The sequence below is a fragment of the Terrapene carolina genome, unplaced genomic scaffold (genome assembly GCF_002925995.2).
Source record: "Terrapene carolina triunguis isolate 2854851 unplaced genomic scaffold, T_m_triunguis-2.0 Scaffold23, whole genome shotgun sequence".
NCBI lineage: Eukaryota > Metazoa > Chordata > Testudines > Emydidae > Terrapene > Terrapene triunguis.
This window is the reverse complement of record NW_020664374.1, coordinates 16035838-16054656: the sequence shown is the minus strand read 5'-3', so window position 1 is coordinate 16054656 and position 18819 is coordinate 16035838. Positions and strand designations below refer to the sequence as shown.

General features: G+C 40.9%; 1 protein-coding gene across 4 annotated transcripts; it reads left to right on the top strand.

Annotated features, from left to right (window-relative positions):
- The first annotated feature begins 1300 nt into the window (after window positions 1-1300).
- Window positions 1301-17637, top strand: LOC112103831 (phosphatidylinositol N-acetylglucosaminyltransferase subunit A). Of its 4 annotated transcripts, XM_024195784.2 has the most exons (7): window positions 1509-1557; window positions 4514-4665; window positions 4860-5644; window positions 9303-9435; window positions 13159-13291; window positions 14825-15031; window positions 17374-17637. In XM_024195784.2, the coding sequence occupies exons 3-7, from the start codon at window positions 4930-4932 to the stop codon at window positions 17635-17637; spliced, it is 1452 nt and encodes a 483-aa protein (XP_024051552.2). In that variant the 5' UTR covers window positions 1509-1557; window positions 4514-4665; window positions 4860-4929. The 4 variants fall into 4 exon arrangements, with proteins under 4 accessions (XP_024051554.2, XP_024051553.2, XP_024051552.2 ...); XM_024195786.2 differs by lacking the exons at window positions 1509-1557; window positions 4514-4665 and adding an exon at window positions 1301-1339; XM_024195785.2 differs by lacking the exon at window positions 4514-4665 and having other exon boundaries at window positions 1486-1557.
- Window positions 17638-18819: the final 1182 nt, after the last annotated feature.

Genomic DNA, 18819 nt, shown 5'->3' with positions numbered 1-18819 from the left:
TCCCTCTTTTCTCTCAGCCTCTGATACGTAACGAAAAAGCTGATAAGCTGCTGAGGCATCATGAACTGTTTGTACTGTCAAAGAAGATAGATATGCATGAATATTAGAAGCTTTAACTAATAAGGGGGGGTTTGGGGTTTTAAGTTGCTTAACTATGACGCGACGGAACTGTCTATATAATCTCACTAGTTGTTGTAAAGGGTGTGCTGGTTCTCTCTGGAGACGGGCCGCTCTCTATTGTTGTGTGCACTCTTCAATAAAGAGCTTGTATTGGACCTTGCTGGTGTTGCCTGTCTCTCACTCTGCGGTCAGACAACGAACCTTGCCGTCTGGGTTAAAAAGTCCCCGACAATCCCAAGGCTGCATACCAACAATGCCAGAGATAGGATGAGGTGTAGGTGCTGAATAGAACCTTTAAATGATTACCTCCTTCTACTAGCATTACTTTGGTCTTTCCTGAATTTAAGACAGCTAGTTTTCATTCAGACAATCACTATGCTATCTGTGACCCAATGGTGTCTTCTGTTGGAAGTATACAGATTTCTGCAGGTCAGAGGCATATTGGCATTGCAGCCTATGTCATCTTGCTATTCTATCAAAGATTTGCACATAGATATTTGAATAAAAACAGGACTGAGCTCCGAGGGATTCCACAAGTCAGCACTCTTGGCAAGGAGCAGTAGAGATTCTTGCCATGGGTGGTGGTGGTGGTGTGGCCTGGTTGGTAGCAGCTGACTCCAGGGCAAGTGGTGTGGGACATCAGAAACACACATTAGTTTTCCAATCCCTTGGGATTTTATTATGAGTCTTGCGATTCATGGTGCGTTTCTTAGAGCCCCAGCTCCCGGAGTCAGGTGAGTGTGTTAGAGTCCCTGCTCAGTAAGCTTCTAGCCCTCCTGGCTGCAGAGAAAAGCTCGAAGAGGCGCCCGGCTGCCGGCTCAGAAACCCGGCCAGGATCACAGCCCCCCCGCAAACGCTCCCCCACACCCAGACCCCTCCCGGCGCAGGCCAGGGGGTGAGTGCTCCCGCGTTCGCACGAGGGCATGAGGAACCCCCGGGCTAGTGCGAGGAAGGGGTTAAAGGGAAGTCCAGCCACAGAGCGCCTCAGAACGTCAGGGACGCCACGCTCCGCCCCCTTCCCCTCTCCGCGTTCCAGGCGGAACCGAACTGAGGCTTCCGATTGGCTGCTCTGCCCCGCGTGACTTGAAGCTGCCCTCTCCATTGGTGGGCTGCTCGGGCACTGAGGCAGGGCGGGGCTGTTGTCTAGGCGACGGGGGCGGGACAGCGAGTGGCCGCCGCTCCCTCCTTCCCGGAAATGGGTGGACCCGGCCGGCGGCAGGTACGTGAGTGACTCTGCCCCGCTCCCTCCTTTGAGCCGGTTCCCCCCCGCCGAGGAGGCCCCCCGGGGGGGGGGGGGGGAGGAGCTGCTGTCCCCCCCCCCCCCCCAACGCTGCAGCCTGGGCCACGATCCATCCCCTTGTGTGGCAGCCCCGTCCCCTGCCCGCCTGCTGCCCCCGGCCGCGCTCTGCGGGAAGGCGCGTCTCTCCCCGGTGTAGTGTAAGTACAGCGCCAGGCGCGGCTGGGTTCCAGCCCCCCCCCCCCCATAGACACACATTGCAGCTGCGGGCTTGTGCAACGGTGTTTGCTACACTATGGTAGGCTTCCGTCCCGCAGAGCCTCTTAATGTGACGATTGTCTTACAATGCGGTAGAGGCTCAAGGTCATTAATGTTAGTGGTTCATGGGCTCCAAAGTTGCTAATAAGGGGGGACTCGATGTCACATGTTTTTGTCAAGTATCAGAGGGGTAGCCCTGTTAGTCTGAACCTGTAAAAAGCAACAGAGGGTCCTGTGGCACCTTTAAGACTAACAGAAGTATTGGGAGCATAAGCTTTCGTGGGTAAGAACCTCACTTCTTCAGATGCAAGTCTTTTCAGCTGCACAGAGCTCTTCTTCAGGTCTGGGAAAGGCACTCAGAGTGTTACCCCTAAATACAAGGCCGAACAGATAGTTTAGCATAGATAGCGCATATTTTAAGGGACCATTTCCAATGAAGTGGCCTGTTAATGCCTCTGTAATTATAGGGCAAAAAGGAGGGGTTAATGGGTTACAGATTGTTGTAATAAGCCATAAATCCAGTGTCCCTGTTCAGTCCATGTTTTTTAGTGTCTAGCAAAGTTATGAATTTAAGTTCCTAGGCTCATCTTTTGAAGGTGTTGTGTCGGCTTCCTTTGAGGATGAGGGCTGATGAGTCAAATGTAGAGTGAGCACTTTGTGAAAAGTGTTCCCCCATGGGTAATACAGTGTTTTTGTCTTTTATCATTTTCCTGTGTGAGTTCAATTGAGATCATAGTGATTGGATTCACCCATATAGTTGCTATTGGGGCATTTAGTGCACTGGATGAGGTACACCACATATTGTGATAGGCATGTATAGGACCCATGGAATTTGAAAGGTGTGTTGTGGGGGTATTGATCATGGTAGCAGTGGAGAGAGAGAAGTCTGCAGGTTTTGCATCTGTTATAGTAGCAGGGTTTGGTGCCACTTTGAGTTGGTGTATCTGGTCTGTGGGGAGCTTTCTTCTGATGATAAGCTTGGAGAGGTTGGGGGATTGTTTGAAGGCCAGAAGAGGGGATTTGGGAAATATTTCTTTCAGGCTGGGATGCCCATTGAGTATGGGTTGTAATTGTTTGCTGATACCCCATATGGGTTCCAGTGTGGGGTGGTAGGTAACAACTAGGGGTGTGCAGTTGGAAAGGGGTTTATTTTTGTATTAAAGCAGGTTCTTTCGGGGTATTTGGGTAGCCCGTTTAATGTTGTGATCTACTTCTCTAGTGGAATGTCTGTGTTTGGTGAAGGTGTTTTTGAGTATGTTAAGGTGTGTATCTCGGACTTTCTTCTCAGAGCATATTCTGCAGTATCTGAGTGCCTGGCTGTAGATAAGTTTCTTGCTGTGTTTGGGGTGGTTACTGGATCTGTGAAAGTAGATGTGGGGATCCGTAGGTTTCTTGTACAAAGTTGTCTGTAGGGTTCCACTGAAGCTGATTTTGGTGTCCAAGAAGTTGATGCTGTGTGGGAGTGTTCCAGAGAGAGTTTAACGGACGGGTGGTGGTGGTTGAAGTTGTGGTGGAAGTCTGAGGGAGTTTGTCATCTATCCAGAGGATGAAAATATCATCCACGTATTCAGGTATATCATTGGTTTTGTGGTATAGCTCAAAAGCTTGTCTCTCACCAACAGGAGTTGGTCTAATAAAATATATTATCTCATCTACCTTGTCCCTCTAATATCCTGGGACTGACATGGCTGCAACAACACTGCATACACGTATTGAAAGTGCAGCATTTGTAAACCAAGACCTGGACCCCGTGTCTGGAAGATGTACTTTCATAAAAAAAACTTATTGGGCATGATGCAGGTATGGCTGTGTTAAGTTTTGTGGTCTGTGAGATAAAGTAGTCCAGACTAGATCAGTGGTTTTCAACCTTTTTTCATTTGTGGACCCCTAAAAGATGTTAAATGCAGGTGCAGATCCCTTTGGAAACCTTAGACATAGTCTGTGGACCACAGGTTGAGAACCACTGGACTAGATGATCAAGTGGTCCCGTGTGGTCTTCAAAACTATTTTAGGTAGGAGTTGCCTCACTTCGTTTTATGGACATGTAGTAAAATCATATGATGTTGGTCAGATTTCTTTAAAAATTGTTATGCAAGAACAGAACCTATGGCTGTACAAAATATAGCCCTAGTCCTGCAAAGGAATCTGCAAGTGTGGACACCCGTATGGAGTCCCTGTGAAATTAATGAGTAACATGTGTGTGGACTCCTTTACATGACAGGAGCCAATGATATGAACATGTGGGTCAGAAACTCAGAAAACTGACCAGAATTTTTATGGTCGTTATAGTAATTATCCCTGCATTGTGAAAACAAGTGTTTGGTATTTTACAATAATTAAGGCCTGGCTTAAAGAGCTTAAAAACTGTTAAAATAATAATATACAGAAAAGATAACATATGCTTACAAGGGCAGGAGGAACTCTTCTTAATACAAAGTGTAAAGAGTGAATGCCAGGACATGAGATGAAAGGACAAGTCTGAGTTTTTACTTTAAGCTAGTGTGATAATGATCCTCTTCTCTTAAAGGAGTGTGTGTGTGTGTGTGTGTAAGTAACATATATACTGGTATATAGTATACTGTACTCAATAGCATTACGTTAATGAAAGGTCAATATACATTTTATAAAATGTGGAATTGCTTAAAAGAATGTGGAACATGTTGCTGCTGTAATAGTGGCTTTTATAAAATTAAGCACTTTTATTGGTCTTTTATTAACACAGTGTCTAAGGCACATTGGTAAGTGCCCTGTTGGTATGAGACTGTAATTCAGTACTACAGTATTGCATATAATTCTTCAGCTTTTATTGCTAAGCAGAGTTTTGTGGCAACTATATATAAATGGCCCATCAGCCTGGTATCATCCCCGCTTCCTATCCACTGTCCTGTTTGGTCACAGAAAACTGCAGAAGATATCTGGGGTTCTGTCTTCCTGCCAGTCAGAGCCAAAGAACACCTCTATCTCCTTGCTTGATGGTCCATGGGACGAGGAGACAGAGTCACAAGAGGCCATGGAGCCTCACAAATTGATGAGGGAGGTAGTTACTAAAGGTAGGATGTGGCTGGGAAGGAGGGTGGGTTCTATTATAGGTGGATGGCATAGAGCTTCTAAAAAGCTAGCGCCAGCCCTGCAGAAACTAAAATGCTGATATCACTGTAGCATGAAGGTCCTTGTAGAAGTGACAGTCTTAAGCCCTGCTTCTTTACGTATTTGGCAATAATTTTTTTTTCCCTCACCGTCTTAGGTAATGAGCAGACCCAAATCTACAAACTGGCTGGCTACCAGAAGGACTGATTTCTGAACTTTTTCTAAGTATGGCTTGCAGAAGAATAGGAGGCCATGGACACACTCTTTCTCCAGCTTCCTCCATTAACTGTGTAAAAGCCCTAGCAACTGGAATTCGAACACACAGTATATGCATGGTATCTGATTTTTTTTATCCAAATATGGGAGGAGTGGAAAGTCACATCTACCAGCTGTCACAGTGCCTGATTGAAAGAGGGCACAAAGTTATAATTGTCACCCATGCTTATGGAAACCGAAAAGGCATTCGTTACCTCACCAATGGTCTGAAAGTTTATTATTTACCTTTGAAGGTCATGTACAATCAGTCTACAGCAACAACGCTCTTCCACAGTCTGCCTCTGCTCAGGTACATATTTGTGCGGGAGAGAGTCACCATAGTCCATTCCCATAGTTCGTTTTCTTCCATGGCTCATGATGCACTCTTCCATGCCAAGACAATGGGACTACAGACAGTTTTTACAGACCATTCTCTCTTTGGATTTGCTGATGTCAGTTCGGTGCTTACAAACAAACTTCTAACTGTGTCACTCTGTGATACAAACCACATCATTTGTGTCTCTTACACTAGCAAGGAAAACACTGTACTAAGAGCAGCACTGAATCCTGAGATCGTATCTGTCATCCCTAATGCTGTTGATCCCACCGACTTCACTCCAGATTCAAGTAGAAGGGATGATAGTACAATAACAGTTGTTGTTGTCAGCAGGCTTGTTTACAGAAAAGGTAATGAGGTCCAAACTGTAAGTTGCTTTTCAAATAATTTTTTTCTCTTTTTTTTTTTAAATGGGTGGTAAGAAATGTTCAGTATTTAAGCAACTGAATACAGATGCCATATCTGTGACCGAACACGTTGAATCTGAAACAGTTGTTTCACTCATTTCCCTCTTTCCACTTCCGTGTATTAAGTCTAAGGGCCTGATCCTAAGGGGCTTAACTCCTATTGACTTCATTGGAACAGAACCTGGCCCTGAACAGCCAGCCATGTGAGTCACCAAGTGACTGAGGGTACTCAGCAGCTGTCATGGAGTCACAGGGTCTGCGCTATGCCCCCAGTTTGTCTCCAGTCCCCTGGAAGTAACCTATGTAGTGTGCCCCCCAAACCCATACAGTTCCACAGGGGAGGCCCATGGCCTTTAAGAACCCAAGACTGGGCCTTAAACATCTGTGTTCACTGTCTGTCTCCATGCCTCCCTGCAGCAAATCCAGCCAAGCCAGACTTCTGTGGGAGGTTGGTACTGGGGTACAGGGGAATGTTCTTGTTGAAAGAAAAAGTAAACCTACGTCCACTGATATTTTTTTTTAAATTCTTTGGTCTTAGATTTTGAATATATGTACACTTCAGTCAGATTAATTTAAATTTTGGTCTTGTACAGACTCTACAGTAAGGTCCCATTTCTACAGTCACACAGAACCCCATTGAAATCAGTGGAGCTCCTGGCAGGCACAGTGCTGTCCCTGCACATAGTAAATGTGTGTTTATCCTGACAATGTCCCTTTTTAAATAGAAAAATAAATAACTGTATGAAACTACTTAGGTTCCACTCCTATAACAAATCCTGACCAGTTTAAAAAAAAAAAAAAAAGTTTGCACTTTTTCCTCTTTAAATTGTAGCAATGAGCTGATATTTAAGCAAATAAGCATTGTAATCTTAAAAACCTGAAAGTGAAGCTGTTTAATAAGTGAAAATTGACTCATTTGATTTTCATTGCCCCAGGAGGTAGAAATGGAAGGAGTAAACAAAGGATATAAACCAGTGATACTCAGACTGAGGCTCGCGAGCTGTAAGTGGCTCTTTAATGTGTCTCTTGTGGTTCTTTGCAGCACATGATATTAAAACATGTGACTTAACATAGTAGAAGCATCCTGATTGGTTAATAATTGTTAACCAATTGTAGTTGATAAAATAATAATGGTCAGTCATTTTGCTGTGCGAATACTTAATATATATTAAAAAAAACTAAATAATTTGCCTGTCATACCATTTAAATATGAATATGTATTGCTATAATAAAAGAAACAATGAATTCACATTAGCTCTTTTGAGTAACGTTGATTGCTAATCTGGTTCCTGAACCACTGAGGTCTGAGCATCACTGACATAAACTGTGAAAATTTTAATTTTTTTCACTTTCCGTAAGCGTAGGTGGGGCTGGTAACAGAGGTAAAGAAATCTGTTTACTACATAATTTTTAATTGACAGTATGCCCTTAATTTCTTTTATTCAAAGGAATTTTAATGTTTATCATAGGTTTTTGTTTTCAGTTGCTTTGGTTTATAATACTTGTAGAACGAAGGAAGAAATTTCTTGATATTATAATAAACCTAAAGGTTCTAAACTTTTAGTTCAGGTTTCACAAATGCTATGTAAAATACAGCATATTGGAATAACATAGTGTTGCTGAGTAACTCTTAATATTCTGATCATTCACTCTTTATCATTCAGACTAATATACATACAACATTCTAATTCAGGCTAATATAAATACATATAACTAAAAATAGTTAAGCTACCAATAAATGAAAAATATTGTCTTAATTGAATTCATAAATATTTTTACGGCTACCATGAATTTTTTCTGTTGGAAGGTGGGGGAAGGAACAATATGAGGCACTATTCGAGCCATTAAAACAATATGGCCATCACAAACATTCAGTGTGATGTTAATGGCCTAGTTCCTTTCTTTCTTTTTAAAAAACAACAACAAAAACAAAACTGTTGTGGGAGGGACTTGTGGAGATTTGCTCCATAAGGATTCCCTCCTGAAGTTTCTCCATTGTCACCTTATCAGGATTTGTTCCCCTCCTTTGCAGAAAATGGCGCAGGACCTTTAGCTAAGCCTGGGGAATCCTTGGGAAGCCAGGGATATTCATGTAGCTTTCCTGTGCCTCTGTACTAGGGGCAAAAGACATATCTGGCTTCAAGACTAAGCTTGATACGTTTATGGAGGGGATGGTATAATGGGATAGCCTAATTTTGGCAATTAATTCGTCTTTGACTACTAGAGGTAAATATGCCCAATGGTCTTGTGATGGGATGGGATGTTAAATGGGGTGGGATCTGAGTTACTACAGAGAATTCTTTCCTGGGTGTCTGGCTGGTGAGTCTTGCCCACATGCTCAGAGTTTAGCTGATCACCATATTTGGGGTCCGGAAGGAATTTTCCTCCAGGGCAGATTGGCAGAAGCCCTGGGGTTTTTTCGCCTTCCTCTGCAGCGTGGGGGCACGGGTCACTTGCTGGAAGATTCTCTGCACCTTTAAGTCTTTAAACCATGATTTGAGGACTTCAGTGGCTCAGCACAGGTTTGATACAGGAGTGGGTGGGAGAGATTTTGTGGCCTGCATTGTGCAGGAGGTCAGACTAGATGATCACAATGGTCCCTTCTGACCTTAAAGTCTATGAGTCTATAGTTTGGCCTCCCCCTCACCATGGCTTCATAGAAGCGTGGCTCAGTCAGATCAGATGTAGGGCATACAATTTGGACTGAGATACTGTTTGAATGTAAATCACCTATCTCTAAATTTAAGTACTGAGTCTTTTTTTAAATATCATATCCGTATGACCAGTTTTAACTCTATGCTAATTAAAACATTAGAATAATAAAACTGTAGTTTTAGTTTCATTCTTTATTTCTGCTTTTAGATTCCTTTTGCTAGTTGATTTGGGGTCCAGTACTTACTTTATAAAGAGATCCTGGGCTGCCCAGAATCTCCACAACATTGCATGCTTAGGTTCTGCCCCTGACATACCCTTCCTGTCCCCAGCCATCCGCCTTGTACGAGGACTTGCAAGGGGGACCTCAGAGGAAAGCCTACAGCTGTCCTCCTCAGTTCCTGCACCAAAGGAGTTCTCATCTGACCAGAACTGGACCTTTTAGGGTCCTTTTACTGGTAAAAGAGGTTGGAGCTGGGGTGAGAATCTCACCCATTGACTTCATTGGGTCTACTGATGTGACTAGAGTTGCAGGATTGAGTCTTTGTCTTCTGCTTTTTAGCAAACTGTGTTCATATCTCAGTTGTGGCACTTGGGGTTTTGATGCCTCGTGCAGTAATTTTGTGTAAAGTTGAAAATGGTTATATGCTTAAAATGTCAATTAGTTTGAGGCCCTAAATTTGCTTTAGATTTTTTTTTTTAATCTCCTTTGACAAGGAATGACTTTTTTTAAAGTGCTAAGCAAAGAGGATATGTAATTTAAACACTTCTTACACTCTTGCATTCTGCTAGTTCATCAGTTTTGATATTTTAATAGACAGTGATGCAACCACTTTTCAGAGACCTCTGATTTTGACACGTGTGAATAGTGTTACAGGAATGGATGGCATCAGAAAGATAAGCTCTAAACACTCAAATACAATAACTGCTCTACATTTTGTATTTTTAGGTATAGATTTGCTTAGTGGTATAATTCCTGAACTTTGTCAGAAATATCCAGATTTACATTTCTTAGTTGGAGGAGAAGGACCAAAGCGAATAGTTTTGGAAGAGGTACGGGAAAGATACCAACTACATGACAGGTTTGTTCTGTGTGTTTGTGGTTACAATGTAAATATAAAAAGGAATATGCTGAAACAATGAGGGGGTGGAGGGGAGCGGGTAGGAACACAGATTGAACAAGAATAAGCAGACTCTTGCAAATTTACACCCTGATTCTGCAAGTTGGCTTGTGCAGGCAGATCTGTGCCAAGCCCCAGTGAGTTCAGTGGGACTCTGCACAGGCATAAAGTTCTGTCCACACAAATCCAGTTGCCGGATCAGCATGTTAGAGTCCTAGCCATCTCAAGCAGTAGCATACAGTGAAATAAGGTGTCAGTGATTAGGTAGCTGGTTTGCTGCGACTGCTGCTTATCAAGCTGACCAGTACTGTTTTATTGTGCTTCCCCATCTGTGTACCCCACCTGTTGTCTCATTTTATACTTTGACTGTTGGCTCTACGGAGCAGCGACTATCTGCTTTGCATTGTACACACACATAAACACAGAGTGTCCCTGATTGGCGCTCCTAGGCGCTATTGTAATAAAATGATAAATTAATAGAGGTAGGATCTGTTTCCATAGCAAATATTGGTGTGAGTTGGCTCCTCTTTTTTGTGTGTGTGTGTGGGGGGGGGGAGTGAGTAGAGCTTGTTTTTCTATTAGACAACAATATGGGTTGCTGGTTCATTGTTTCTGCATATAATACCAAGCAATAGTGCAAAAATCCCTGAAGTTGTTTTTCTATCTTTGTCCTTTTATAAAACAAACAGAAATGAAATCCTCACTGGATTAAGATACTGTTTTCTACTTAATTATTTACACTGCACTTATTATTGATGTTTTGGCATATTCAAATTTACACACTTGAAAAACTAAAAATAACTCTTCATTTTCCAGCCAAAAATTTAGTGGGTTTTTAAAAAAAGCCTGTCTCTATATATGAAAACTGTACTAGCGGGTTGCACAGTTCATTGTTTCTGGGGGTTCAGCTCAGTGCACACCCAGAGGCTCCTTTCATTCCTCCAGCCCTCTTTCCTCTTCCCCCCCCCCTCCATGTGCCACCATTCCATCCCCCTCTTTCAGGGCCTCCCTTCAACTCTTCCCCCCCTCCCTCCCCCATGTCCTCCCTCAAGGCAGGGAACTCCCTACAACCTGGCACACCTTCCCTCATGGCTGGGGCTCTGTGCGCCCTCCTACCTGGGTCCACCATTCCCATGCCAGAGGTTCTGTGTGTGCCCTCCCTCCCCCCTTTATTATTTCTTTTCTCTCTGAGGGAGAAATAATTCAGGGTGTCAACATGTCTCTCTTCTGGTTTTCCTATTTCCCCCCAAATCTAAAGGGTTCCTCCCATTGATGCCTAGAACACTCCCTGAAATTTTGGAATTGATTAGATGTTGTGTTGAAAAGTTACTGGTTGGCCAGTGGATATGAAAAAGCGATAGGTATTTTGTTTCTTTTTTTAAATCTACTGTACATGTGCAGGACATGCTTTCCTAAATACACCTCTACCCCGATATAATGCGACCCAATATAACACGAATTCGGATATAACGCGGTAAAGCAGTGCTCCAGGGGGGCGGGGCTGCGCACTCCGGCGGATCAAAGCAAGTTCGATATAACGCGGTTTCACCTATAACACGGTAAGATTTTTTGTCCCCGAGGACAGCGTTATATCGGAGTAGAGGTGTACTTTTACTAGAGATGTGTATATCCCTGTTATGCATTACAGACTTCAAATATCTGTCTGATAATTACCCAGAAGAAGCCATTTTGATTTCTTTAGTGTGATTTTATAACTCAGAAAAATATTTTCAGACTATTTCCTGTTTTGCATTTCATGTGGGACACAATTTTTATAGTCTCATAGATTATTATTATTTTTTTTATATATATAATGGCTAGAAAGGTCTATCGTGAGTCATGTATTCTGGCCTTCTGCGTAACACAGGCCATTGAACTTCCCCTGAATTAATTCCTGTGTCAGGTCCAGTAGCTATTTAGAGCATATCTGTTAGGAAGAAAAATCCTACCTCCTCTCTTGCCCACATGATCTATCCTAAATACATTATAACCGGGGACTGTAACATTTCAATCCTGCAGATCTTTCCACCAGGTTTCAATAATACCAACTAGGTCAAATTTATGCTCATAAATGATCACCTCCAGTTCCTCTTGCTTATTACCTAAGTTCCATCATTCATGTATAGGTAATGAAAGTATTTCTTCTCTGCATTTACCTTGATTAATTTTATTCTTGATATCTTGATTTAGTGCTAAATGAGTTCTCATTTGTTCTCCCTTTTCACCCTACCTTTTTGTTATTAGTTTAACATCTTCCTGACTAGTCTAGCCAGCCAATCCCCTAGAAGATGGAGGCCATCCAAATTGCATGGCCCCCTCTCCTCATAGAAGGTGATCCAGTTTTCCACAAAACCAAAACCCTGTACTTTATGCCACTTACCTAGCCAGCGGTTTGCTTCCAGAATCTTTTGTTTGCTGTCTTCCTTTACTCAGAGGACTTCCTTCCTCGCCTTCAGCACCTTTCTAAGTTCTCTAAAGTCATTTATAATCTGAGTTATCACATGAAGCAGTGTCAGTAGTGTAGATATGCACCATCGCTAGTGGAGTCGTGCCTGTCAACTGCAGAAGCCTATCTAATCTTGCAGTCACATCTTGTGTCTTGGCTCTGGGAAGACCGCATGCCATCCTGTTGTCTGCCTGTCCCTTGCGGAATGTTCTTTCCATTCTGCAGCATAGAATCCCTGACAAAGATCATCTGTCTTCTTTGCATGTTTGGAGATCTTTGTGAGCAAGGGGGATTTTCTTATGGGTTGGGGTGAGCAGCCATTCTCAGGTATGTCCTGTATGGTCTCCATTCCATTTGACTTGCTGGATCTTCAGACACACTTTGTACTGTGTCCATGCTAAGAATCTGGTAATGATTGGCTATTTCTAGTTGTATGGAATTCCTTGTGGTCCTTGCTCAGTTGGTCACAGTCTGTCCATCTTCTTTTTCCTCCAGCGGAGTAGAATGCTGCTTTGTTCTCTTGCCCTCTGGTGGTTACCAGCTGCCAATACTGTCTGGTTTCTGCTCTTTCTGGTTCCTTGGTCATCAAATCCTTCTTGAACCTGGGATGGTCATACTTTCAGAGTCTGGTTGTCCAGGTACTCAGCCTCTCAGATATGCAGTGTCAATATCTATTCTTTCAAACCATGGATCTTATCTTCCAGCACAACCACTAACTTCCACCTCAAACAAAGTCTCTTTTGCTTCAGGCAGGAAAGAAAACATGGCACATCTGTTGCAGGCCACAGCCACTTTTCCATTGCTGGTGGTCATGGTATTGAATGTAGAAACATACCTAGAAACAGAACCTCTCACTCTCCCTGTAGAACTTCCCTGTTTGCTGCACTTGTTTGAACATGGGAGACTGGTAAATTTGGAATATTAACCAAATAACACAATCTTCCCTTCTTAACCTAGAAAACATGGTAGAAATATTTTAAAGGCAATTGCCATAAAACCTCAGTTTTTCAAACAGTTTGGTTTTTCAAACAGTTGGGTTTTTCTTTTCAAGCTAAATACAGAGGCTTAATTTTTTAATCAAAGTTTAAAGAAATTGGAATAAGATAGTGTCCACACTGCTTTAATACAGTACTATGTATACGCTGTAAACTGTATGTTCCAAAATATTTGTGTAATGTTTTGTAGCATTATTACAGTATGTGAAACCAGTGTTTATCTTTGTCTTTAACTATGGGCAGAGTGCGTCTTTTAGGGGCTTTGGAACACCAGGATGTTAGAAACGTCTTGGTCCAGGGACACATTTTTCTCAATACTTCTCTCACTGAAGCCTTCTGTATGGCAATTGTGGAAGCAGCCAGTTGTGGTTTACAGGTAAAAGAATCTTTGCTGTATAGAATGCCATGCATACATATTTTTACAATGCTTATTTTCATAATATATGCTTATAACAGTGCATTTCATCTGAGGATCTATAAGTAGTCTACCAAGGTGGGCAAATATTAATCCACATTTACACATCCTCTGGAAACTGAGACAAAGAGAGAGGTTAACTGACTTGCTTAGCTCCCAGAGGAAGTTTATGTAGAGTTGGGAACAGCATACACGTCTCCTAACTCCCAGTTCTCTGAACTAACCAAGCTGCCTCTTCAAAATGCTGTTCTGTATGTATTTTTGAAAGTGTTTTTGGCCAGTTAACTCTGTCCATGGACAACTATATCTGTTAGACTTTTGCCTCTACCTTCCATCAGCAATAGGTATTTGAAGAAAAATGTTTGGTGAATATGACCGATCTTTTGGTTAATTCACGTAGCCTTGAGTGAGCCATTGTTCTTATCACTGTTCTTTGGCTGACTCAAGAACTGATATCCATTTCTTAAGTCAGCTGAGGAAGTATTTACTCTGTATAGAGATTTCACATAAGGAGGAAAGAGGAAAAGAGATCAAAGACTGGGACATTCTTGGTGGAATCCCTTGCTGGCTTGTATACTTTTGTGAGTGTTATGAATCCATGTTAGTGTTGTAAGGGTTAAAATAGCAAATGAGCAGAGTCATGCTGTCAGAGATTCCATTCCCAAGTAACTTTTTAAATATAGAGGCTGTCTTGGGCATAGAGAAATTTAAATGATGGGGACTGGAACCCTCTGCAGAGACCCATGATAGTAGATTCTGCCTGCTAGCCTCACCCCTCTCTCCAGTCCCAAGTCCCAGTACCCATTCTCTTTCCACTTGCTGCTTGGGATGAGTTCTAAACTTTTTTATTATTGCCTAATAATAACAGACCTGACAAGAGTTTGTGTTCTACTTCCTTCCTTTTTTTTATGTTTAAAAAGTTTTTTTAGATTAAAATTAGTATTCCAAAACTTTCAAATATGTTATGTTCTTGTAAATGTTAGTGACATAGAAGCTCAAAAGTGTGTGTGGGAGACAAAACAACCCCCCCTTTTTAGCCTACTGGCCTTTTTCCCTTGGGGATAGTGAAGGTGAGGGGGGCACGAAAGAGGCAGTGGGGAGGGAATCCAAGCCTGATTATACATAAGCATTTGTGTATTGTGACAGGCACCTTTGGGAAAGATAATTCCCTTCTTTGAAAATTTCTGTTATACATAGTCCTTTCTGCTTCTGTATGTGAGGTCCCTTTGATATCCAAATATTGATTCTGAACATCCCACCGCTAAGCTACTGTACTAACACCTCTTCTAGGTCCAAGACCTATAGTTGTCATGCAGATTAAACTTTTTGAAGTCATTTGATGTTGTGCCTGGAAGGCACCTGCAAGGTTGGATCCTTTGTTTTGATCTAAAGTACTCCTGTTGAGCAATTTTGTCTTATTACCAGTATAGCTGTATTTTAGTGAGTTATGTTATGCAGCATGCATACTACTTAATTGTTTTGTTGCCTCCAAAGGTTGTGAGTACAAGAGTTGGTGGAATCCCTGAGGTGCTACCAGAAAATCTTATCATCTTATGTGAGCCCTCAGTGAAATCTTTGTGTGATGGTCTGGAAAAAGCTGTTGCCCAGATCAGGTCAGGAACACTACCAACCCCAGAAACTATCCATAACAAAGTAAAGCCATTCTATACATGGAGGAATGTCGCAGAGAGAACTGAAAAAGTACGTAGACCTCTACTTCTGACTGTCTTAAAGTGTGATTTTACTCGAAAAGTGACTCTCTACAAGTAGCGTTGTGAGATTGTGTATTATTTCAGTGATATCCATATCAAATGTGCATGGTTTAACGAATAAAAAGTGAATGTTTTCTCCGCCAACTACTAGCCCTGTAAATTCACACTATCACTAGAAAATCAAACTGGATTATTTCCTTGTTATGCACCATTACCATCAATAAAGATCCAGAAGTGCAGATAATGCCTTCAATTACGTCTGTGCAACCCCATTGTTTTCAGTTGGTTTGTGCACATATAACTGTTTGACCTTGGAATTGGAAAAGGTACTGAACAAGTCTGATACACAAGAAGGAATAGAATCTGTCTGTCTCTGTTGGCTCTGCCAGATTAACAGAAGTAAAACTTAGTGATTAAAATAAGATCTTAACATCTTCAGATACAATCGAACACACACAAGTTAAGGATATGTTGAGTAAGAAGTTGCCATGTTTTCACAGCCACTTATCAGAGTAGAACTGTACTTTACATGTTAGTATTTTTTTTACATTAGTGACAAACTTTACCTGTTATAGATAACGCAGTTATAACTTGTTGCGGCGAACACCTCCAGCTGACACTTCTAGAAAAACTGATTTTGGCCTCAAAGGGGTTGGAAAGAGATAAAATAACATGCAACTTAATGTCAGCTTGGTTTAATAGAATAATGATATTTAAAAAAACAAATACAACCATAAGATTGTGAATTGTATTTCTCTATCAATTTCTTTTTAAACTTTACTGTTTTGAATGTTTTAACTTGCGCTTTAAGAATACTTTGTCATGCTGAAACATTCTTATTGCACATTGCTCCAATATTGCTGTTGATGTCAGCTATGTTGGTTAACCGTTGCTGCATAAGGAATACTAATGTTGCAGCTCCTGTAAGAATATAGTCTTTTAATCAATAGTGGAATAGGAGATTAAAAAGGTTGTATGTAACCTTTTAAAAAAAACCAACTGTTTGAAGTGTGATTATAGCGGTTAGTTTGGTTTAGTTTTTAGGGAAGAGCTAAAAGAAACTGGATTCTAAACAAACTAGGAAAATGTTGGGATGAGTAGAAGAGTCACATTTTTCAGCCATGAAACAATACTGGTTATTTGCAGAACTAACTTCACTTTATCTCTGAAATAACTGGTGCATGATAGTTGCATCAGGTTTTCAAAGACATGGCTTTTGGGCTATTTGAAAACTTCCGTTATCTATATGTTGTAGGTATTTATAGTGCTGCCCTTTTAGTATAGCACCATTCTTTAAATAGCAGTTTTGAATAATAGTACTCACTAAAAAGAAAGTTAAGTCACTTATATATTGTCAAGTCTATTCTATTATTGTATTAGTAACTCTTACAAAGTTATTTTTCATCAAGAAAGCTATAGATTGTGTCCCATTCCTACTTACTCCCTAGCTGCAGGTACAAAGATTAGAATTTAGACAGCCCTACCTGATTTGCTTGGATGAACAAAGAATCTTTGTGCTGCAAATCAAGTAGTTAAATCACTATGGTTTGTTCCTGTGGTGAGAGTGTGTGTGTATAGACATCTACGCACACCCCCTTTACCTTTAATGTAAATATATCAAAAGAGCTTCAGACTTCCTCTCATAAAGAAAAATAGAATTTCTGATAAAATGGACTCTGTGTTCAGCATTCCGGGATTCCCACATATTTTTGTGGGCAGGGAAAGTAATAATTTTTTCATTATTTATCATGTTGAAGTGTGAGTGAATAGAGTTTGAGTCTGGATTGGTAGACTTTCATGGAAAGTTAGTTTTTTTTCTAACTGGAAATCCTTGTTAAATAGCTAAGTGTCTGATCCTTTTTGAATCCCACTAAGCTCTTGCCCTTAGTGATCTCTTGTGATGATGAGTTCTGCAATTTAATTAAGTTGGGAAAGGTATTTCCTTTCCATCAGTTTTAAATCTGCTGCCTTTTTGTTTGACTATCCCCTTGTTCTTGTATTATGAGAGGCTGAATAGTAATGTGTGATCTTTCACTCCTCTGTGCCATTCATGATCAAGTTACACACAATAATGTTCCAATCTTTTAAATCTGTCTTCCTGTGGAAGTTTTTCCACCTCTTTAGTTATTCTCATTGATTTTTTTTTTTTTTAAAGGACAGTCTTTTATATGTAAGAAACTATTTTTGTTGGACACTCCCATCTAAGTTTGGAACAGGATCATTATTATGTGCAATACGTAGTAAAACACAGTTTTGCCTAATCTTCAGAGATAATACATCATAAAGATTACTCAGCAAAATTTAACTCTTTCCTCATTTCCCCTCTTTCAGGTGTATGACAGAGTTGCAGATGAAGTGGTATTACCAATGGACAAGCGGCTTGACAGACTAATATCTCACTGTGGCTCAGTGACTGGGTGTATTTTTGCTCTTTTTGCTGTATTAAGCTTCCTTTTCCTGGTATTTCTGAGATGGATGACTCCAGATTCCATTATTGATGTTGCAGTAGATGCCACGGGTCCTAGTGGAGCATGGACTCAACAGTATTTTCCTAGTAAAAAAGGAAGTGAGAGAGAAGAGATTTTAAACTGTTAAAAATGTTTTAAGTGGGGAGACCTTTGCTGTCTAAAAGGTTTTAGTATTTGCTGATAGAATTAATTCCACAAAGAGACATTGTTTTTAAACTCTTAAAAGCTTTCCTAAATTGTCGGAAAGAAACTTGGTAAAATGTGCTACCTCAAGTTAGGATTGTGCCAATTAGTTTTGGGGAAAGACTTAAACATATGCAGTTTATGGACATAATTCTTTTGCACTTATACTTAAAGTAGTGAGGAAAATGGTAATATGCACAGTTCAGGTGTAAAACTACCTTCAGAGAGACAAGAATACCAGATTTCATCTGCTACTAGTGTATTATACAGAGAATAAGCATGGATTTTCATGGCACCTAGGGTACCAAAACACAAAATTAACTAGCTTTAGATGGTTTTTTGCCAACTCCTAATATTTGTATTGATGTATTGGAGACCTGTGAAGAATTGGCAAAATAAAAATACCTACCCAAATCAATCAAAAAGTGATATGTGAAATCACTTCTATAAAAACAAGCACATTACCATATAGACTTTCAGCATCTGATGTACTGCTAGCCAGCTCTTGTCCTACCCAACTGTGTCCCCTAGACAGACACTTCTGGCTGCACAAAACTAATTTTGAAAGGGTTCTTCAATGTTCTGCCTAAATGTGATCAGTATCTCTCTGATCTATCAAAACTCCATTATAGAATTTTTTTGATATCTTAGAAAATGCTAAATACTGCCTATTTCACTCTTACATGGAAAACTAACATTTTATTGTGTTTGTTTTAAAGTACTCATGAAAGTGAGGGAATTATATTATTTTTAGAAACCAGCATAATGCAAAGGCACAAGCTTCCAAGAATAGCTCAGGCCTGCCAACATGGTAACTTCTGTTTGTGTGAGAGATGTAGATAAACATCCACTAAGGGCTAGACAAAAACTACTAATTTTTGTTCATTTATGACATCAGTTGCATTTGAATTCATCTTCAGAAGAGAAAATGTTAAATGTCATGACACCTAGACTGCACCAAAGATATTCTTAAATGAATCCAGTAAGTTAAATCTTTCTGGAAAAAGTTAGTGGATCTGGCCAATAGATTTGCATACTCCCTGTGAGGTGAGAAATGTGGTCCCTTGCAGTCATTGGTTCTCTAGCCCTAATCTAAGTAGTCTACACCTATATCAATCAGAAAACA